The sequence below is a fragment of the Aythya ferina genome (genome assembly GCF_964211825.1).
Source record: "Aythya ferina genome assembly, chromosome: 2".
In the NCBI taxonomy this organism is placed as follows: Eukaryota; Metazoa; Chordata; class Aves; order Anseriformes; family Anatidae; genus Aythya; species Aythya ferina.
In genome coordinates, this window is record NC_140297.1 from 67,604,242 (window position 1) to 67,628,238 (window position 23,997).

Consider the following 23,997-nt stretch of genomic DNA (forward strand, 5'->3'; position numbering starts at 1 on the left):
AGAATATTGTCTTATCACAGCGTAAATAAAATTAAAGGTTTTCCTGCTAGCAGTCCGTGTGAAGTTATTTGCTTAAAACTGATTATGAATGCCCTCCTCCTTACAGAGAAGGGGACCACAGCCATTGCTGCTGAGCTTCTGCCTTGGTTCTTGGAGCATTCAGTTTTCATGGGAAACCTTCACACCCACACTGAATTGTATCCAGGTCTCGCTGTGTATTACATTATGGCAACTCTGTCATTCAGGCTTTCATTTAACATGTAAAGAAGAAATAATATTGGCAAAGCACAAGGCAACACCCATGCCCTTCACTTGTTTATCTTGGTGTAGCTGATGTCATCAGTCTTCCCTAACGCCAATGAAGAAAAAATACAGATAGTTGGAAATTTACTAATTCAGCAGGTATCACTGAGTACTGGTGGTCTGCATGTAAAAAAGGAGGAGAAAAAAAAGTGTATCTTTTATAAAAAGGAGGTTAGCATGGAGTGGAAATTCCTCCTCGCTTGCCCAGGTAGTGGGAGAGTTTGCATGTTTCATTTTGTGGTTTTTGTAACTACATTTTTAGACTGAGATTTGCGAGCTTACGAATATTCAAACTCCACGTGAAACACTTCAAGACAGATGCTTTAAGTTAAACACCAGTCAAAGAGTTGAATTTTCAGATTAATAGGCATCACAAACAAGTACTCTGTGAAAATTAGACCATTTATTTCAGTTTCTGGCCTGCGAACTTCTGATACTGGTTTTAGCCTGTCCTCTGAGTGTGCTATGTGTATGTGCATAGGGGGTGTCCATACATGTCATCTTTGCTATATTGATCCTGTCTTGTTGCAAGAGGATCATTGGTAGTATCTTTGAAGTCTGTTAGGATTGTTCTGTGCTTCTGAATCTGTGGAAACTATCTTGGAATGAGGTTGGTAGAAGACCAAGTCTAAATGACCTATGGACCATCTTAGTATTAGTCTGCACAGAGCTTCGTGGTTTAAATAAAGGTACAATTGTTAGTGATTTAAATAATGTAAATATTTCAGACACTTCTCATTAGATCTTGTAGAAGTAAATCCTTGTAATTCCCTTTTGTGAAGGGGTGAATTCAGCTTCTCTGTGAAGCTATGTCATTCTAGTTCAGTACTGTGTTCCTCGTTGTGAATTAGTCATTGTAGAATTTGCTTGTCCTGTGCTAGAAATGCTTTATGAAATCACATGATGAAGGTTTTTGTTTGTTTGTTTGCTTTTAAAAAAAAGTTTAATAAAAATTGGCTGCTTCCCTAGAAATAGACAGGTTAGAGCATAACATTTTAAGGAGACCTGCTACTGACTTGCCTTGTCAGCTTAAATAATGCTGAGCTTTGAAATATTCCAATATTATTAGTGATGTTCCACTCAGTGAGTATCTGCATAGTTTGGAGCACTTTACATGCACTACACAGCCTTTTTCTCAGGAATTTTACATTTCCAGTAGTCTTGGGCAGGATTCCCAAAAAGAAAGGAGCCCTTGAATGTGGAGTTGCCTAAAAGAATATTGGCCAATTGCTAGTCTCACCCATTTTCTTCTAAAGTCCTGTCCCTTCCCCCAGTCAATCTGCTCCTTCACAGGATTGAGCCTGAAGTGACATTACCTTCAAGGCAAGGAGTGCTGTTTCACAGGTCATAGCCATGGTGACTCCCATTCCAGGGTTCAGTATGTATGGATATTAATATTGTGTATGCAACTCCATCAGTTTTTAGAACAGTGAGGTTTTAGGGTAACTGGTGCTATGCAATTTTTTTTTTTTTTTTTTAAGTAATGCTGTAAGTTAGCTGTGCTGTTATGTTTATTAGAACCATGTTTATCAGGCAGGTATAAAACATTTAAGTCTTTGTTTTAATGAATCGTGGAACTGTTTTCCATGGTTTATATATAAAATCATGTTCAAGGTTCCTTAAAAATTCACTTTGAGCAGTTAACAAGTAGCTCTTGGCTGGATACCTGCATAAAGAGCAGAAGAATCAATCAAACTGAAGTGAATAAGTAATGAGAAAGAACAAACAAACAAACAGAAAAAAACGCCACCAACAAAAAACACCTGTAAGCTTCCCGCTGCTCTGCTTGTCTCTGTAAATAATATGCCTGGACAACTCTCACTGTTTCTTGACCCGTCACTGTGAATGTGTTTGTTCAATTTGATGCTGTTCAGACAAGATTAAACACCAGCTAATAGGAAGGAATTCCCCAATATGTCACAGTTTCTCACCAGTCTTTATTTTGGCTGGAGGAGTGAGTCACTCATGTTTTAAAAAAAGGAATAAACTTTTAGTACAATGAACTGTACCTGTGAGGCGGGGCATTCATAGCTCTGCAGCAGTCTCATTACAGTGGGGAAGAAAAGACATTGTTTTGTGAAGTATTTTTGTATGGGGGATTCAAACTAGCTCACTTCTTTCTTACTGTGCTGTGAATCTGGGTGAAGAGCGAGAAGCTTGCTTCTTTCCCCCCCCCTGCTCTAAGGCCATATGTCTTTGCTCTTCACCTCATCTTGCCCATCTGTATTTCCGGTTCCGAAATTATCTTTATCCATTTTTGCTAGATATCTTCTTGAAAACCCTGTGGTTTGTGAATAATCAAGATACTGATGATGAATCTTTAGTAAGTAGTGTTTTGGGGGACCTGGATTGGCCAAGCCCCTACAGCCAGGAGCTATAACTCTTGAGCAGCTGTCAGGATTGACTTAAGTTTGTCCAAGGCTGGGGCCGCCAGTTGGCTGGCCACAATTCCCCAACTGGCAAGTATTTCCTTCTGGGTGAAAGGAGACTTAAATATGAACTGTAATCACCTGGTAATAGTGTCTCTGTCTTTTATTGGCATTGGTGGTACATCTGCTTTTCTGGTTGAAGCCTTTTTATAGGAATTGCTAAAGCACAATCTGAAGAAATTGTATCCTTGGGAAAGAAAGGACAGAATCTTTCCTAGGCCAAAGCTATAGGCTTCTATCTCCATATTTCTGCTAACCAAAACTGGGCCGAGATAAAAAATGCCACTTCTTGTCTGACACTTATCTTCCAGCAGTATCCATTTTATAGTCGTTCTGCTAAAATTGCTAAAGAGTAAGCAATAAGTATGGAATAAAATTTATTTAGATCAATAGACAGACCACTATACATGTATGGGAAGGATGATTCCTGTGGACAATCAAACTCAGAAAAGTCCCAAATTGTATCTGAGGTCTACTTTCTTTCAAAGAAGCAGGAAATCTCAAGCACTTCCCTCCAGGAGCCAAATATTAAAGAAAAATACCGTTTTGTCATGAGATGGAGGATTAAACCTCACTATTTGGAAGTAGTGAGGCATATGACTGAATTGGACTGTTTGTGACAGGGAAAAGAAAAAGCAAAATAGTCTTTATTGTCAGATAGGCTCTGTTCCTTTCCATTCCCGAGAGGTAAGGTGGAGATGATTGGCAGTGAATGCCATGTGGGATGTTAAAGCAGCTTTTAAGTCAGCACCTAATTGAATGTCTTTAGAAGTCTCTTCTTACACAGGGTGTTCACTAAGAAGTGATGTCATACTCCAAAACGAAGCACCTGGGCAGTGGGTGTGCGTGGAGGAGAGAGTAGGATCATGCTGCAAGAAGCACTCATATTTTTAGCCAGACAGCACTTCTGCAGCAAATAAAATCTCTCTCTCCAACAGATGGAGGAGAGGTGAGTGGGAGGGAAGTTTGGAAGTGCACTGTGTGATTTCAGTTTGCTTGCTGCTTTGGCTGCAAGGGAGGATGCAGGAAATACCGGTCAATAAAAGGATGGATTTAAAAGTGCAGCAGCATCAAGGAGGTAGATGCAACTCTCTCTAATTATGGAGCCGCTTTCACTTGGGATTGTCAAAATGTTTTGTGAACATTAGGCAGCGGAGCTTTATGATATCCCACTGGGCATGTGTTTATCATTATTATTTAGAAATGGAGAGATCCGGGAATAGTGAGTATGTGATGAGCTTTAGGTGCACAAGAATATTGATTTGTAGGGGTGGACCTCATGTCACCAGATCCTTCTGCTACCAGTACAGCTGTACTTCTGCTACCAGTACTCACTCCCTGTACGTGTTGTTCAGAGTCAGACAAGCTGCCTGGCATTAACATGGGCGATTCTATATGTGCCTGACCCAGCCTTCGCCTGGAATACGCTGTCACTCACTTTCCTTGTGAGGCTTAATTTACCTGTCACTTTCATTAGAACTGATGACTTTAAAGTGTTCTTAAAAAAATGAATTATCTTCTCTGAGAATGGCAGGGAAAGAATTGCTAAGTGAGAGCATCTGTGCCATTACCACTTGCAAAATCTTAATTTTTCACTCTTGAAATTTGGGAGTTTGGGGGGGAACATCTCAGGTAATTTGTTGCAATATAAACTAATTTAGCTTTCCAAAAGGTTGGGCACTGAGAAGGTAGTTGGTCAGTGGAACAGGCTCCCCAGGAAAGTAGTCATGCACTGAGCCTATCTGAGATCAGTAAGTGTTTGGACAATGCTTTCAGACATAGGATTTGATTTTGGGGTGGTCCTATGTAGAGCCAGGAGCTGGATTCAGTGATCCTTGTGGGTCCCTTCCAACTCAGGATGGGCTATGATTCTATTATCTCCTCTAAAAAAGGGCTGCTGTTTCAAAGATGTAAGGTCAAAATCATGGTTATATGAAGTATTTGGGTGAAATGTTTAAACATGATCTTGGAAAGTTCTGCAAGTTCTGCTGTCCATGCACTGGAAGTAACCATGTGTGTATACTTGTACCTAGGATGAACTCTTCCAGATACTTTAATCTTATTTATACTTTAATCTTATTTATACTTGTGGAAAAGTGCAATATGGCTGGCAAAATTCAGATGAATTTCACCAGTATAAATAGAAAACAAGCAAAACCAGAGTCAGATTCTCCATGTGTTAATGCAGAGCAGTCAGGCCCCAGCATACAAACTGAGGCGGGCTTTCTGAACTACTCTGATCCACTTGTTCTGTCAGAAATTAAAAAAAAAAATCTTGACATTTTGTCTGAATGTTGATAGTGTTGAACTGCTGGTGAAGACCATGGGGCAAGGTACCTTCGCTTTCTTTCTGAGCTTCTAGAAGGGTTATGTTACTGCGGCTAGGAAGGTGGGTCCCTGCACACGAGGGTTTCTTAAGCTGAGCTCCTGAAATATGAGATTTTTGTGGCTGCTTGTGAGGTAATTACTTCTGTCTCACAAGGGCTCAATGTTCTGGTTGCTTGATTAAGTATCCAAACAGGCTCCAGGGTTTGTGCTTTCTGTGTGATCTCAGGCAAATCAGTCCTGTTTGTTCCTGCCTTGCTAAACTGGGGTACCAAAATACATCCTGCAAATGTCTGGCGTTCATCATCTTACTATTTTTATAATGGCAAACTATTTGCGTCTTAAATGCTGATTCGTAAAGCAAGGTATTTCATTGAAGATGAAAGGGAAATGACCCTGCATCTTTTCCAACTTATTTGTCATTTTGTCCCTCTTTGGGGATCTCCGTCCTACTTTCTATCATGCATATTTGTCTTAGCTGACTGATATGAAGAGATAAAGAGCCTTGAGCAAAAACACTTTTATTAACAAAGATAGAAAACTTTTTTTTCCCCTCAGTTTATAAGAAAAAAAAATCTTTAGCAGAATGAAAAAACATTAACTGAACCATTTCCAGACTGACTCCAGGAATAGATTAACAAATGAACTAAAATGCAAGTTTGATGGTTTAGTTTTCTACTCCAGTGAGAGAAGGCAGACTGAAAAAATTGTGGCTTCAGAAAGACATACAACTCGCCCCCTTGCCATGAATATTTTCTACTAGAATGCATTTGCAACTTATGACCTGAATATTGACATGAAAATGTATATTGCAGATTAGATTTATTTACAAAATTCTTGTAAATTACACCTAAAAAAAGGTCTGCATTTGTTGTCAGTCATAAAAGCCCAGTTGATGAAATAGGTGAAATTGCCTTTAGTAATTTTCTGCATAGAATTGGCTTCAGTAATAGATTATAATTGCACTAGAACAGGCTGCCCAGAGAAGCTGGATGCCCCGTCAAATGTTCAAGGAAGTGTTCAAGGCCAGGCTGGATAGGGCTTTGACCAACCTGGTCTGGTGGGGGGTGCCCCTTCCCATGGCAGGGGGTTGGAACTGGGTAATCTTTAAGGTCCCTTCCAACCCAAGCCATTCTATGATTCTATGATATATCAGCACTCTTACTTTTTGCTGCATCTAAACTAAACAGTACAGTGACCACTAGAACTTGACAAATCGATTGGAAGTTGAAACCTGGATGAAGAAAATTAAAAATCTAATAACAAAACCTAGAAAATGATGAGTTAACCTCTTCTGCTTCTAGATATATTGAAGAGCACATGGCCAGAAACAATTCCTTATTCAAATAGTTTTAACTTCAAAATAGAATTTGATGTTTGGTATTCATAGTATTGCATGTAATTATATTTGATTAAAGCATATCAAGTTTTTGTCTTTTACATAATCGTCTTTTACATAATTGAAATCTCCATTCAAATTAGCTTAACTCAAATAATGAATAAGAAAGTATCCCCTTAGAAATTAAAAGCATTATCTGCCTTTTTCTAACAGAACAGTCTAAAAATTAAGATACGTAATTATACATTCTTGTAGTTACCAACGAAAAAGTACCAGGTTTAGTAAAAATGCCTCATTTACTTTCAAAATAGCATGTCTTGATTACTAAAAGTGAGAATCAATCTTCAGAAAAATAACTAAGTGTAACAAATATGAGATAAGAATAAAGCCACATTTTGAATCAGGATCTGTTCTTTGCTGAAAAATGTTAAAAATAGCATTTGCAATCTTACCCATATGTTACCTTTCTATCTGAGCTCCTGTATGCTTTGTGTGCATTTGATGATAACTACGTTGTTGAATTTATTTTTGTTTTCTCTCTGATATCAATTGACTAATGTAGGATTAATAGGTGACCTCAAATGTTGTGGTGACCTCAAACATGCTTCTTTCTCTCTTTTCTATTTAATGAAAGCACACTAAAGCTAATGTGTCCGGTGAATATGAAATAGTAAGTGCATGGTTCCACAGTGAAATACAAAATCCTCTGTTCAGAAGTAATGCAATTCAAATAGAGAGTAAGACACTTAAGGATGTGATCCAGTGCAGCCACTACACTGACTTATGAGACTAGCTAAAACACATACAGCTGCCTCAAGCAAGGTACATGGAAATACTGGAGAGAAGGATGAGCACCTGGCAGTGTTGCCTAGTCTACGTGGTAGATCCATCTCTCTAAAGCTTTGTCCTGAGGACAACACCAAAATGGTGGGAGCATCTGGACACAAAAGGGTGAGCAGTCAGCCTCTTCCTCACCCCAAATATTCACACATCTCCCACCTTGACACCATGACAGAAAGCTGAGCTAGAGACAAGTTTCCCTCCTGAACCTGGCTCTTCAATGCAGAGTCTTCAAGAGATTTACTGGGTGAGAAAGGGAGGGGATACAGGAAACAGGACCTTGCAGCCTAGCACTGGGGTCACTTTGTGATGAAGCCCGCACATTTCTCTTGATGATTCTGCACTTAGCAGCCATCAGAAAATAAGCAGGTGCTGAGAGCATTTAAAGGGGGCTAAGGAGAGGGGGATATGCTCAAGAACATGATTTTGGTTCAGTGAACTTAAGCCTCATTTCTCTGCCTTTCATTTCTTGCTGATACCTAGCTCTTGGTTGCTCCTCTGAGAGACTGGGAGCAAACGAACAAGCACAGCTTTTTTTCTCAGTAGATGAATACTAATTGTTTCCCTTTGGACTTATGCCTTGTTAATTAAATATATATATATATATTTGTAGTGAATAAACACAACGTTAAGTCATGTGCAATCATCCCTAGCCTACTGGAGTTTTTAACAGCACCTACTCATTGATTTTATAACAGCTTCAGCTTTTCTTTAAATTCTCATCTCAGAAAGTGGCCACAGGGAAACCTACGCTCCAACAGATTTTATTTTGAAAGATTTCTTATGGAAAACCATCAGCATTTACCCTGGTGTGATTCTAAATTGTTCTTCAGTGGAGCACTCACTGAATACTCAAAACTGCTCAGGTGGTAATGCCGTCTGCAGATATTTTCTATGCCCTTGCAATGCATGTGCATTTATTACTGCAACACTGAAATTTTATTAAAACTTTTTAAATGTCTAAAATAAATGAGTTCTCATTCCTGCCTTTAAAACACTGCTTAAAACATAAAGCAAGAATTTGTTCACATGGTGATGTTCTTTGCCTTATCAGTGTGCTGGAGAGGCAGTTTTTTGTTAGCGTCTTGATTTTCAAGTGCAATTTGCCCTCACTACGGGACTTGAAGCACTGAGTAGAGTGCAATAATGGTTGTAGCCTCCATAAATTTTCCCAGGGAAAGGGCAGAGGAAGAGCTAGCCTGAACTCTTTTTGGAACATAATGTTAAAGTCAGTTCTGTACAGACTGGATTAATTTCCTCAGCTCTGTTTCTTGGGAATTTGTCACACACTGTATGCTATTGGCATATGGCCACGGCATGTGTTCTCACATGTATGACCTATGCATTTTATACTGTCAGTATTTAAAAATATATGAAACTCCAGACAGCCTCCATCAATTACTTTAAGTGGGTAGAATTTATACAGGGAACATGTTTTCTCTTTAGAGAGCATTATCTCTAGATTTATCCCTAATATGAGCAAAGTTATCCGTAAAGGCATCTCATCTGGTTTCAAGAAACCAAGGAGTTTTTACATCTTTAATTAAGGGCTGACTCACTCCTTTGTTCCTCTTTGATGGTGAAACTCAACAAACAGACAATTATAATTACATCCTGATACAAAGATGGTGTTTTGAATCAAATCTTTAGTTTCACACAAAGGTCTAAGGTACACCATGCTTCAGTACCAGCTTCACATAAGGGAAATGCATTCTTTGATAGACTTATGGTTAGCTTTAGTGCAGGTACAGGAGGATAAAGCACCAGCTAAGAACTCTGCTCCTGTTTTCATTCTAAACTTCACTCCTTTCTGGACAAAAACCATCCAACAGATGACATATTTGTATGTTAAGTAAATTAAAAACGGATAGTTGGTGAGATGGGGGACTTTTCATTCAGATTAGTTCACAGATACCATGAATAGGGCTTTACTGGTGATGTGAATAAATTGCCTGGGTAGGAAAATGCAGTCCCCAGGCTCCCAAGCTGCAGGCAAATGCTCCACCATGAGCCCATTCCTAACAAGTGTAGAGGGATTAGAAACAAGTTGCTTACTTTGAACTGTTTGTCTTCTGCTTCCTAATGTGAGTGAGATTTGTGGATCATTTAGGCTAATTAAAAGTATCATTTATTGCAGGGGAAATTTTTGAAGTGAATTTAAATTTTGGGGAGTGGCTTAGCATGTTTTCCAGGCCACTCCCCAAAATTTAAATTCACTTCAAAAATGTAGTTCCAAGAAGTCACTTCCATAAACTCCTCCTGTCTGCGCTTGCACAGTGTCTCCTGGAGGTGGTTGCCAGGGGTCGTGGGGATGAAGGCTGATAACTCTTCTTCATCACAACTAATTGACCTCCTGTCTTAGTGCAGACTCAGCTGCTCCTTGGCTCTTGTACAAACCACAGGGTCAGTCTCAGCCGGTTCTTGAGACAGGTTCCCTGTTTTTATCAGGTACCATCCTTTATGATGGGCCCCAAGACTTCTTGTTTCAGTTAATTTGCACAGTAGTAAGCAAATTAGGCAACGTCTATTTTGAATACAATAATCTAGGTATTCATTAGTCAGCATCCTGTCCACTAAGATTCTCTTAAATCCCTTTCTCAGAATATCTTAGGCCAGATTTCAACAAGACATCTCTGAGATAGCGGCAGCTCAGGTCTGACTGAGCTGGGAAAGGGGACATGCAACTCTGCCAGTACCATTGGATGTCTAGCATACGTGGGTAGGAACAGGGAAAGGAGATTGTTTCCCTTTCCCATTCATAGAGCTTATTACTGTGTCTGAAGGACACAAAGCACAGGAAAGGCTGTACAATGTGCGGTCCTCTTGGCTGAATAGCCATTGTTTAGGAGACCCCTCAACTTTTTTTTCTCCACTTTCTTTTACTGCACTACAAGGAGAAGGACAACAAAACAGAGAGAAAAAAAAAAAAAAAAAGTAATGCTGCCATGTGGCTGTGTGCTAAAACACAGCCTCCATCAAAATTCTGATAAAGCACTTATCAGGCTGCTCTGGCCTTTCAGATCTTTCTCCTTCACATGGATATGGGTGACTTGGTAACTGTATAGAAGTACTTGCAGTACTTCAGCTCTGTCCTCTGGGATTGAGCAAAGTTCAGTAAAGCCAGTGGAAAACCACATACTTCCTCATGACTTTTCACCTTATCTTGTGTACATTTCTTGCAATCTTGTTTTGAAAGGCTAAGTCAGGAAAGCAATGAAATTAATGCAGAAAGAGCTCAAAAGCTTGTAAATAATGTACTACTGCATATTGGCACAGGAAGCAAAGCATTTTACTGGTTGTTCTAAAACTGGCAGAGGGTCTGTGTTGTGGGGTGGCCCCTATCTTAAAACCAGTGAAATTTAAGCAAGTTGTTCTGTGAGCAGTAAGACTAAGCAGCATAGTTTCCCTAGGAATTGTCTTTTGCCTCCAGTCTTTCGTCTCCCCACTTAAGCTTTCCTCCAATTCAACTAACACTGGGCTCCACTGTGTGCTGTTGGTGCTAGCCCTGAAAAACAGGAACAGAGGTAATGTGAAGCTACCCAAGGGTGACTACCCATGTTCAACCAGCTATTGGTTGTCAGCAGTTGCATTAAGTGAAGAGCAGCTACATCCTAGCTGTTTTTCCCTCATAAGCGAAAATAATTTGGCATGTGGTGTACTATCCAGATTTAAGTTTTCACAAAATATATATTTCAGTTATATTTCAAATATCTACTCTCTCATCATTTTTAATAGAAATTAGCCAGTGGCTTCAAAATTATTGGATTAGGAGAGGGAAAATGCAAAATAAGATGGGTAGAGAAACTCATATTCGCAGAAGTCTTTCCTCCTTGGGAAGTCAGGCTTGGCACAGTTAATGTTGGTAACCATGTATTTGTCTGCTCATTCTTAAATCTCTAAGGCTGGTATTTTTAAGGTACTCTTTCTCACTCAAGAAGGCTTAACATTTTCTTGATGGTAATACGAATTGTCATATAACTGTATCTGAGGCTTCAAAAAGTTATTGTTATATTGTGAGATTCATTTAAAAAAAAAAAAAAAAGTGCTGCCAGAACAGGTTCTCCTATTCTGGAAAACTCTTGCTTGTTGTCTTGTCCATCAGAATCCAGTATGAACAGCAAATTCTAACCAGAGCTTCGAGAAGATATGGAGTGGTACCAGTCATCCTGTGTATGTAGAAAAGCAACAGCTGGTGACCAGTTTTAGACATCTTCCCCTAAATATTCAAGGATATTTTGTAATGTAATATTATGATTTATCCTTCAGTAGTTCCAAAAGGTTCTAGCTGAAAGTGGAGCCTGAAGGTAATATTTCTAGTATCTATGCGCAGTGGCAGATAACCCTGTCCCCAGTTCCCCTTTCCCAAAAAATATCCTAATTGCTAATCAGGCAGAGTGGAAGAAGAAAGGCAGGTGCCACAAATTGGGACAGCTTGCATTTGGCTCCAGAGCAGATCAGTGTCTGAGCTAAGAATAGAACTCAGTCTCCTGCCTCTCCATGATCTCTTTCCTGGACTCACCTGCTACTCTGTAAGGTCCTTGGAAAATGTTGCATTTTTAATATGGTTTTATAAAACTCAAAAGTTTAAGGAAACATTATAAATACTCAATAAACTTAGCAGACTGCATGAAACACTTGAAATACACTGTGTATTGGAGGTGGCTGAGCAGCATTCATTCACTTTTTTGCAATATTGTTAAAATTTTTGAAAAAGAATGTAACTTGATTTCAAGGGTTCAGCTCCATCACATCGTTGCCAGATATGTCATGCTGTTGCGACCTCTCATGAGAATAATATTCCTGTTAAGTATATTTGTGTTTACACTACCTTTAGCATAAATGTATGAACACTGCGCATTTACCACACACAGCCTTGCCTTGTGGATACAATTATTTTCCCAACTCATTATTTTCTTAATATGCTTTCCTCTCCTCTCTTGTAGGACTTTCCTTTCTTTGTTACTGCATTATGATGATAAAGAATTGAATAATTAGGATTGCAAGGGAGTCTTTTGGGGGTTAGGGTAGTACAAGTAAAATAAAGTGACATGCTCTGAACTCTCTTTTGCTGAGTACAATACCACAGGTTGCTGCAGGAGTTTTGTAGTTCTGTATGGAGTTCTGCTCTACACATTTTCTATACATTTATAGCTCTCATGAGAAAAGAGCAGGCTGGTCCCATAAACTATCATCCCAGATGGGTTGCCCAGTCTCACGTGTCCATGAGACCATCAGCTGTGCAGACTTATCCCATGAATTCTCCTTGGCAAGCGGTGGCAAAGTAATGAATCTCTGTGTGCCTGAGCTCCCTCTGTGCTGCCTGTGCTTCTTATGGAAAGGCTGAGAAGGCTGGCAAGAACTCCCCAATGGTCAGCACTGCAAAAACATGGGTAAGTGACAAATCCTGTCCTGGGGAAGAGAGAGAAAAGGCATGTTGCAAACAAGCAGAAAGTAATGGTGATGGTGCCTTGTTTGCTGTCTGAATCTTAAGTGCAGTGACTGTATTCAAGAATGAGGAGGAAAATACAGATTGCTTATCCATCTTTCCTAAGAATCATAAGCATTATTAATTAGCCTGGATCTTTCCCAAAAGACCATTTTCAAGCGTTCTTCATGAAAGCACAGAAAATTAGATGTTACTTATGCAAAAGACCATATTTAATCCCCAATTTAATATTTTTGGGAGGTCCCATTGAAACATGGGATCAGAAATTAGAGAGTAATTGATTAAGAATGAATATGTAGGCAACACTCAATGCTTAATATGTGCTGCATTTGCAATGTGCCTGTGCTGCGCTTAAGCCTCCAGATAACAGGAGCCCCTGGGACCATGAGAACCAGATCGAACCAACCTTATGGTTTGGACTGTGATCAAGGGCTCAGAGATAAGGAGGACTGTTCACAAAAGGACAAGATAAAAAATGTCAAACATGCAAGGCCTCGAGATAACAGGAGCCCCTCAGACCCAGAGAACCGGACCAAACCAATCTTATGGCCCAGGTTGTGACCAAGGCCTCAGAGAGCATGTGCAAGAAGGCAAGGTGAAAAGTTCGACCCTGATGAAGACATCTTACTTCATCCTCACGACCCTCAGCGCCCACCACCAGAAGGCACCGTGCAAGCACAGACAGGAGGATTTTATGGAAATGACTTATTTGAGCTAATTTTAATACCAACCAGGACAGGTTATGAATATGTATAGGCATACTGGGAAACCTCATGCATATGTAAATCTTTACTGCATATAACCAAAGCAAGTTGCCGTGTTAGGGGTGCACGACTTTGGTGGGACTACCCCCCATGCCTCCCAGTGCTGAATAAACATACCTGCTTTACAATCTTACTGATTGTGGAGTCAGCTTTCCATGAATCACCATCAGATCAAATTTGCAGCTTTCAAATTCTTCCTTTTCACACCAACTGTGAGCAAGGGCACTGTGATGTGACAAGTCCTTTTTTAAAAAGATAAGCTTTAATTTGAGCAAGAATTATCTTAGTGAAGACCTACAGCTATGTTACACAAGACAGTATCTTGGTGGATCTTTTCCTTTTGCATCTATGAAGATGTCAGGTGGCCACGTTTCCCAAAGATACACCAGATGCTGGCCAATCTGAGTCCAGTCCACCTAGTCCAGTAAACAGAAATACTTTTCATGTTTCAGCCTTTTCATCCAAAAAGGAAGTGAGGAGTTGAATTTCTCATCATGCCCAGCTGCTGAATGTAGGGAGAGTAACATTCTGCTATCAAGGTGCCTAAAGAGGTGCCCAGAAAATCAGTGATGCCTCTCTTGCCTTCCAAGTAGCAGCTGCTTTGCTCTGGCAGTGCTCAGAAGTTTGGCATCTTCATCAGCACTGATTTGCGTTAGATTAAATAACCTTGAGGTGAAAGACTGTGTCATGCTGGCACTGTAACTTCTAGTTTACTGATCGGTTTCCCCCATCCACCTCCTATTTTCCCGGTCCATTTTCCTATTTCCATTTCCACAGTAAGAATATAAAGATGATTACTAACTACAAACTAGATGCTTCCAAACGCTATAAATTGTGTAATTTAGAAATGTATCAGTACAGTGTCTTCTGCTATTTGCAGCTAAATCCTCTTGCCTGAGCCATTAGTGGCAATGAAAATCAATGTCTCTCATAAGCTAAGGTCCCTATTCAATTTAAATGAGGCCATGAGATAAACAGATACGTAGCAAGTAGAGGTATTCCTAACGGGGAGAGTGTTCACAACTTCTGAGGAAGGAAGGGAGCATATTTTTAAAGATATGTTGTCAACAAGGGAATTTGGCTTCTTAAGAATTTGCAAGGAGATATGTGTGCACATAGGTGTCTAAGTACCTTTGAAAATCTAGGGTAATTTCAAGAAATGCACCCAGCATCAAATATCTGTAACAATAATGGTAGATATTGAGGCACAGAAAGTCAGGCAGTTTGAGTTCTGTTTCCATGTCTGCCTGTGACTTGCTAAGTGACCCTCAGGACCCTCCTGGCACACCCAGTGCTGTTTGCTTACCTCTATTCATTTAATAAATTGTAAACTTTGATTATAGTCCTATTTTGAAGACTGAGCCATGTATAACAATTGAGGGCTCATCCGGGATGTCTTTGGTTCCTGAATTCTGATTTGATCTAGGAGAGGTGCCCGACCATTTGGTGGCTCCTGTTCGAGTTGGGTCGGGACTAATGCCATCTTGAACCTGAATAAAGGTAAGCAAAGATTTTGATTTTTTTTATTAGCTCCCTTGCTGGCTGCAGCACTGTATTTTGCCCGTAATTCTGCACACGAAGATCCAAACGAAGACGACGGAGTCAAAAATATTTAAGGCGTATACCATTCGGTTGGGTGGGATTCGGTTGCCTGTATGTGTAAGAGTGTGACTGAGACAGAACTTAGTTCCGAAGCGAGTGTGGAGGTCTTCTAACCACGATTCCAATCTCCTGCGAGGGACTTGGCTGGTGAAGGACCAAAGTGATTCCTATAGGATTCGTGGGTGGGTGATAGGTCCTAAACCCCCTGCAAGACACTCTTACTAAGGTAACCAAGGGCTGTGGGAATTGCCATAGTAAAATTCATAGATGGATCAGACAGAATTGAAGACCAAGGACCAGAAGAAAGGGAGCAAATTACCAGAAAGTCCATTAGGAATAATGATTAGAAACTGGAACAATAGGGGGCCCAAAAAATGAAAGAGTAAAGTAAAAATGTCCAAATATGGATAGAATGGCCAAAAGAACCCTTAAGACCCCATGTATTTTGGCCGATATTTGGGTCCACGGAGGACTGGGTCTGTCAGGCTTTGAACATTAACTTTAACAGTAGAATACCCGTGGATCCGGAAGAGAGCAAGTATGCTGCAGCTGAAACATGGAATTAGAAATTAGAGAGCGATTGATTAAGAATGTATATGTGCTACATTTGCGATGTACTGTGCCTGTCCTGCGCTTAGACCTCCAGATAACAGGAGCCCCTCGGACCCCAAGAACCAGATCAAAATAACCTCATGGTTTGGACTTTAACCAAGGGCTCAGAGATAAGGAGGACTGTTCACAAAGGGACAGGTTATGCATATGTATAGATGTATTGGGAAACTTCATGCATATGTAAATTTTTACTGGATATAACCAAAGCAAGTTGCCACGTTAGGCGTGCACGGCTTTGGTGGGACTAACCTCGGCACCTGGCGAGCAATCTCTGAGGCCTTAAAGAGCCATGTGGGACCATAGTCAGAAACATGTGGTTTGCCAGACAGTGAGGGAGCTGCGGGCTCCTTTACTGATCCGACTGCTATGCCATCGGACCCCCTACCCCTACTGCCATCGAAGGCTTTTGCTGTTACACCCCCTGGTGACCTGAATGTGCCTTTTGACCCAGGCCCTATTGGCCTTGAAAAGGAGATGGATATGCTTTTCTTTGATCTGGGAAGAACGGGACACATAAGGCCCGAAAACTGAGTTGCTCGAGAACTTAAAGGGAGAGATATTGTTCAAAAGGAATGGAAAATGGAGACCGTTGTTTATAATCAGGAAAATGGAGACTGTTAAGTCATGGAACTTAGAGGATTGTTTGTTACCTTTTCTGATTGTATAACTTAAAGGATTGTTTATTACCTTTCCTGATTGTATAACTTAAAGGATTGTTTATTACCTTTCCTGATTGTACGTATGTATAGGCATACTCAGGTTTAGTATGTAAAGCAAAGTTCTATATATTTAGAATGTTTGATGTTCGTGTTTGTGTGTTGGTGGAGCGTAGACTCCCCGCACACCCAGCGCTGTTTACTTGCCTTTTATACCTTTTATAAGTATAAATATTACTAAATTCAGATTGAGTTGAGACTTCATTTATAACAGCATGCACAAACACATTGGGGTACAAAGGCGTTAAGTGATCATTTTTCTAAAACAATTTGGTTGCATTGGGTTTTTTGAAATAGCAAAGCAAATTAGACAATGTTGCTTAACTTATGAGAAGATAAATAAGAAAGTGTTTCAACAAGCAGCCATGGGAGGGAGAAAAAACAGCTTATAGGCCTTTTGAGAAAGTACAAGTTGATTTCACTGAATTGCCCATAGTAGGGAGGATAAAATATCTATTGGTAATAGTAGATCATTTAACACAATGGGTAGAAGCTTATCCCGTAGCACGAGCTACGGCACAAATGGTGGTAAAAATTCTATTAGAACAGCTGATAACCTAGATATGGGATAATCCAGTACATTGATTCTGATCAGGGCACACACTTTACTTCTAAAATAATAAAATTATTATGTCAATCATTAGGTATTCAGTGGGAATACCATACTCCGTAGCACCCACAAAGCTCAGGGAAAGTAGAAAGACTGAATCAAACAATAAAACAACAATTGGCTAAATTACTGATCGAGACACAAACGTCCTGGACGAAATGCTTACTGGCACTTTTTACTTGGCACTTTTAAACATAAAAACTAAACCACACAGTGAGACTGGATTATTGCCATATGAAATGTTATATGGTATGCCTTATTCTCAAGGGATGACTCTAGGGAACAATGTAGTTGAGGATTGTAGCATCCAGGAATATATAATTACTATTGGAAGGAGATTACAAGAGCTAAGAGAAATTGGAATGATGGCTCAAACACCACCTTTAGGATTTGCTATTCATAACATACAACCAGGAGACAAGGTCTTAATAAAAACCTGGAGGAAAGAATCATTGAACCCCCGATGGGAGGGACCGTACATTGTTTTACTTACTACTGAAACAGCTGTGAGAACAGCAGAAAGGGGTTGAACCCATGCATCCAGAATAAAAGGACCAGTAACTACCGAAACTTGGAGGGTTGAGTCCACTCCTGGGGAACTGAAACTAAAGCTAAAGAAGAACTAATATTCTGGCAACGAGGTTCTGTATGAATTAAGGATGCCAAATAAAGGGGACAAGCCTGAAGGGAGGAAAGGGAGAAGGCAAGACCGGTGCAGGACCCTCCACTGCGGTTTGTATGGTCTACCGAGGGAGGCAACCCCTATGGGTATTGACTGCCGAGTGAGAGGGCCTCGACCGGATTTCTCCCACATTAAGGTCAGGTTGTCCTGAGAAAATAACATAAGAACCCTTTTTTTTTTTTTTTTTTTTTTTTTTAAACCTATATAAAATTATGATTTGTTTTCCAGGAGCTGGATCACCCTGACAGGCTGAACAGTAACACAAGCCCGAATCGACCCTGAAAGCGGGCCCAACCCCTTGATTGAAGGCGTTTGCCTATTATGATCCAGCTATGTGGGCAGAAGACAGATCCTGGGGCTATAGGACCCTGAGATATATATGCTTAATAGAATAATTAGGTTACAAGCTGTAATAGAAATAGTTGTAAATAAAACCGGAGATGCACTTGGATTAATTGCAAAGCAAAATACCAAGATGAGGACTGCTTTGTATCAAAATTGCTTAGCTTTGGATTATTTACTAGCACAAGAAGAAGTCTGTGGAAATTTTAACTTTAGTAATTGCTGTTTAGAGATTGATAATGAGGGTTTTTCTTCCTAGTAGCTGGTAGAATGCTATGTTTTGGCTTAGGATAAAAAGAGTGCTGATAACATGCTGATGTTTTAATAGTTGCAGAGCAGTGCCAACACCAAACCATGGACATTTCAGCTTCTCACTCTGTCCTGCCAGCGGGCAGGCTGGGGGGTGCAAGAGCTGGGAGGAGGGCCGGACTGCTCAGGGTTAGGCTGGGCATTGGTCAGCGGGTGGTGAGCAATTGCATTGTGCACATTATTATTAGTAGTACTATTATCATCATTACTGTCATTATTATTATTGGTATTATTATTTTATTGTCTTTATCTCTACTCACAGGCTTCACTTTCCTGTTTCTGTCTCCCATCCCAGAGGGGGAGGGAGGGAGGGGGGCGAGCAGCTGTGTGATGTTTAGCTGCCAGCTGGGTTAAACGACAACAGAAAGAAAAGCTGTAAATGAACTTGTAAAAAGAAATGAAGAAAATTGCACATGTCCCAGTTCAAATTTGGAATGGAATCGATCTAAGAGGATTATGGGAAGGGGCTTTATGGGTGGTGATTGGTTTGCTAAAATAATGGTGGTTGTACTGGGGATATGTAAAGGATTGTTAATAATTCCATATTTAATACCTTGTATTACCAGACTAATACACTCAGTTATACAAGGAATGCAAATATCTGCGGTACCTGTTGACCCAGAACCAGGGAAAGTGAAAACCCATTCCCTGATGATAATAAAAACAAAGATCCAAAATTGGTATCAATTGGTATCAATTCGGCAAGTATTGACTTGATTAGAAAGGAAAACACGAATCAACAGCATGAAAAAGGAGATGGGTGATTGTGAAATATGTTCATGTGATTCGTGTCAGTATGGAACAATGCTAGGGCTGCATGGTATGATGAATGTGACCTTCTGTCTTACATACCCTTGTATAAGCACAAGTCTAAGAAAAACAGAGTGGTTAATGTATATAGTTCTTGTATCTTGCAAAGGAATGTTTTAGCAATTCGTGTCAATAGAGAGCTTGAAGGGAAATGTATTTGTAGATTTTTCCTTGAAGTCTCTGATATCTGGGGGGGGGGGGAGGGTCAGAATAACTGCTATTACGACTATTGCATGGGACACTAAGCAAGTCTCCGATATCTGGCCAGATTAAGAAGGGGAAAGCTGAGGGACAACTAAAAGACAAAGCTTGCAGGGGATGCTGCACAAGTCTCTGACATATAGCCAAGTAGGACAAAGGAGAAGGACAAGAGGGAGGAAGACTATGAGCCTTCAGCACGGGACCCCCAGAGGGACCACCGAAGACTGACAGGCATGATCCAGTAGGAGGGTTTGGATTCCGGAAACTAATTATAATAACCCTGTTTTTTTTCGAAGTAGTAATGAATATGTATTAGCCTAGGAGCATAAAAATCAGCTGCTTGATGTAACTGGTGTGTGTCTTGGTGGAGCAGAGACTCCCGGTGCACCCGGTGCTGTTTGCTTACCTCTATTCATTTAATAAATTGTAAACATTGATTGTAACCCTATTTGGGACTTAGCCATTTATTACAGGCTATAACAAAAGCACACAGAACCCAGCACCCTTACACTAACACCCGTGAAGCCAGGCAGCACACGCTGGCATCCCCAACGGTCTTATCTCCTATGGCAGGCAGGTGTTTCAAAACGGGGAAAGGAGGCCACACGAGATGACATCGTGGTACGACTGCACCGTCTGCAGCTGACAGGAGGGCAACGGGGGGACAGGCTGGAAGCTCCGGGAGGACGAGGAGAGGCGTGAGGAGGGCGGCTCCGGGGGCTGCAGGTACCTACGACGGAGGGAACGGAAACAGAGGGACAGCAGCACGTGGGCGCCGTGAGAAGATGGCGGCGGTGAGGCGCTTCCTCGGGGGGCTGCCTGTGGAGGGCGGGCCGCTGCCGGAGAGGTGTGACCGCTGGGCGTGCCCGTAACGCGGCACCACCTCCCCTCTGCCGTCATCCTGGCCCTTCCACTGATCCTGGCAGCCGGGAGAGGGACCCCGGCCCCGAGGGAGCTGAGCCCGGACCCGGCGCCATGCCAGCCGCCGCGCCGTCCCCGCTGCACCCCGCGGCGGGCTCGTGCTGCCCCTACGGCCGCTGCGCGGGTGAGTGGGCTCTCCGTCGCCCCCGGACGGTGGTGTGTTAGGACGGGAGTGTCTTGGGGGTCCTGGTGGTCGTCCGGGGGGTGCAGGTGAAGGGGGAGGCTGAAGGAAGGCTGAGGTGCTCGGGTGGGCGTTGTTACAGGCGGCAGCCAAGCCACGTCGGGGTACAACGCCGGCTGTGTCCCTGGCTACGGCACTTGGTCAAGTAGGTTTAACAGCGGAACAGGTATTTATAGGAAAAGTGCTTCGTAACTTTGTGCTCTGCAGTATTATTTCCTTCCTTCCTTCGGGGACATTCAGTAGGTGATGGCAGTAAAGCTGGGTGGACTGTTGATTGGAGCTAAAGGAACAATTTACAGGTTGCAAGACACCGAGCTGGGAAACAACCCCATAAACTAAAACTTTTGCTGCACTGTGTACTGAAAAGTTTAGTTAGAAGGAAAAAATAAGACCTCACACCAGTGTAACAAAACTCTGTCTCCTTCCTCTGAGCATTTTTACTGCAACGTTTTTGTGTGAGAGGATAATCGGAGTTTATTACCAAATCTGATAGTTCATCTTGCATGCTTTTGCTATGAGCTTTATACAGACATCAAAAATATGCACATGTCTGCATGTGAGTTTTTCTTCCCACCTCCTCCTCGACTTTTTCTTTAGCCTCCCCTTTCTTCTCTTGGCATGTTTTTTATCCAGTCTAGGTGTGGTTTTGACTTTTAAATGTTGAGAACCAGCAAAGAGTCACAAGACAGTCAGCAAACCTAACAGTGCTTATAAAACATATTACAGCTATGCTGTAGAATTTTGTTTCTACGTAGAATTGTGTTATTATGACAACTCTGTCATGGTCTTCTCAAGAGGTGGCTGTGTTTTCTAGCTAAGGAAGCTGTCCTGTGGCTCTTTGGATAGAACTGATTCTGCAGAGTTTCTTTCTTGAGGTGTAACAGATGTGAATCTCCTGAAATGGTATGACTCTATGAAAGCTTGTTGTAGGATGCTAGGACGTCTCATCTGAGAGTTAGCTTCTGGTAAATCTCCATCTCCAATCTCCATTAACCTGAATTGGTTACTTGATCTTAAACTGTCAGCAAAGATAACTTAGTTTTAATTCAAGTTATTGGCAGCTGTTCAAGACTGAATTTGAGCTGTGCAGAAGTTATCTCTTCTCTGTTGTATTGTTTTTTTTTCTGTAAACTCAAGTTAATTACCTTGGGCATGTTAAGCTGTGTTTTAAATGTATTTAGTAGCATCACTATATACTTTGTATATGTCTGCACTACTGCTTTTTCTAGTAGTATTCTGCAGAGCCTCACGTTTTTGGCATCTGTGGGGCTCTCAGCTTGTGGTGTCTATGGGAAGTTGTGTGGGATTTATTTCCCATTTCTAAGATCACTTAGCTTAGTTTCTGTCTCTACAGAAACATGTATAGTTCTGTAGAAATCAGAGAGGCTGATTGTCCTTCCTTCTTTTCCAACAGTTCTAGGGCTGATTGAGTCGGTGTATGTTGCTGATTTTGCCCTTTTGCTTTGACTTGATTCCTAAATGCTTAACAGCTTTTGAAGTCAGTGTTGTATAGATTTTCTTGTACGTGCAATTAGCGTCAGAACATTACGGTGACTCCAGCAGTCTCTCTTAGCTCTGATACCGCTCTCACTGAAGGTAATGTGAATCTTTTAATTAGCTTCAGTGTAACTTGGATTAGAGCTGAAAATGTAGTAGTTGAAAGAGGTGAATATGATGTTTCTGTTAACTTTGCTTCTTAAAGGTATACTGTTTTCCAGGTTTTTCTTGTTTTTAGGGTATGTGGTCTGTCCTTTTGGAAAGTATCCATTCAATAACTGGAAATACTGAAAAATGGGCAGTAGAGCTACTGTCTTGATTGATTCTCGAGTAGATTTGAGGTTTTAGTAATGTTTGCAATTTGTTCATCTTGCATCACAGTAATTTGCATTCACTGCAAGTGAAAGTCAGACTAATTCACCAACTTTCTTGTGTTACTAGTGTAGTTTACTCAGTCTAGTTGTTGTAAGAATGCAAAACAATTGCCTATGTCATGCATTCTTAGAGGAAGCTCCTAGTCATCGTTCTGAAAACACTACCTTCTGCTCAATCAGTATTGCCAGCCTGTATGTATACTTTTTTTTTCAGTTTTCTTGTCGCCTCAAATAAGGTACTTAATAGAAATATTGGATATTGTCTGGTGGTGTGAAAATCCTCATTTTTGTGCTTGTCATCATACTTTTAAGTATAATTAACACTGGCTTAGAGTTTTGTCTGAGAAACCCATTTTCTTTTAGAAGCGTTGTGAAACAATTTGTTTTGCAGCGTTAACTTCAGTGTATGGCTCTCTTCTGAAAATGTGTTTCTGTAGTAATGGGGTAGGAATTCGACATTTATATGGGAATTAACCTCTCTTAAATGTGCTAGATTTCAAAGCAAAATTTTGTGGTAATGGTCCCTTTTGCAAACCAGATAGAGAATCAGGCTCTGGCTGGGTCTTTCCTTTAGTTATGCAATGAGATTATTGGTAATACAGAATCTGGAAGCCTAATTAAACCCTCAGTGACACCTCTGCAAGCTCTCTTATTTTCACTGGATTTGCTTAGTTGCAACTGAGTAGTCATCAAGTTGAGATTTAGGAAGCAATGGAAGTAAAATCCCACACCTAAGAAACAGATTGCTGTTCCTTTGGCTGAGACAATGCTGGCTAACAGGATTAAGAAGAAATGAAAGCTTGCTTTTGATGAAACATGAATAATTAATTTAAAATACATGGCAGTTTAGGGGGTCAAGAGCATCAACATGAAAGCAAAACTGCCTGTACTTTGAGAAACACACAGAGGGCTTTGCCAGATGGATCCTGGCAAATCTTGCAGTTGTGTAAGGTGTTTTTGTTTCTCTCTGTCAGTTCTGTCCTCCCCTGGAATATTCCTAATGGAAGGCCCTGGACTGCAGAGCTCACGTCCCTGGTTACTGGGACTTGTCAAACTTAAGAAAGCAGGCATGGCTGTTCCTAATAAAATACACAGCCTGTCGTCTTTGAAAGAAATGAGCAGTTTCATAAAGTTATTTTTTTGGTTTTGTGCAGGGTTTTAAGTTAAACTGAGCCTCAACCTCTAAATGCACTGATTTATTTCACATGTAGTGAGCTAAGTCTTTACAGATTATGCATCTGTATTCTTCTTTAAAGGGCTTTCTTTATGATCACTTCTTAATTTGCTACCCTTAAAATGTCAGAAAGAAAAAGTAATGAAAGTGGGGGTTTTGCTCTTAAAAAAAAAAAAAAAAAAAAAAAACACATAAAAATGATGGCACTTGTGATTCATTACCAGGCTACATGCAATCTTTACCTTCATCTGTTGCTCTGGGGGTGACTCAGCTCAGTTTAACACTAACACATGGCAATAGCCATCTGTGTTTGCTGTAAATATTTTATTTTTTTAGTTAACAAATGGCTTGATTTAGATCTTAAACTGTATGTTGGAGTTGGTGTGGGCCTGCAGGGGGAGCAGGTGAGTGTCTAGGAAGGTACTTTTTGCCCATCCACCGTGACCGATGAGGAAAGGGAATGTAAAACCATCGGAGCAAACCAGGCTGCCCTGCAGGAGTCTCGGTCTCTGGGTTGGGA

The 23,997-nt window shown here is 40.9% G+C and overlaps 1 protein-coding gene and 1 long non-coding RNA gene across 3 annotated transcripts in view; one reads left to right on the forward strand and one right to left on the reverse strand.

Annotated features, from left to right (window-relative positions):
- Positions 1-1,445: 1,445 nt before the first annotated feature.
- On the reverse strand, positions 1,446-16,468 carry LOC311432173. Its single transcript, XR_014689867.1, has 2 exons — positions 16,385-16,468; positions 1,446-16,347 (listed from the first exon to the last, which is right to left on the reverse strand). It is a non-coding gene; the product is annotated as an uncharacterized lncRNA (long non-coding RNA).
- A 3,790-nt stretch (positions 16,469-20,258) lies between these two features.
- Positions 20,259-23,997, forward strand: part of DCLK3 (doublecortin like kinase 3) — a 31,357-nt gene continuing 27,618 nt past the window's right edge. For both annotated transcript variants that reach the window (XM_084508862.1, XM_084508863.1), the window contains exon 1: positions 20,259-20,375. In XM_084508862.1, coding sequence (XP_084364988.1) covers positions 20,306-20,375 — 70 coding nt within the window. In that variant the 5' untranslated portion in view covers positions 20,259-20,305. The remainder of the gene's footprint in view (positions 20,376-23,997) is intronic.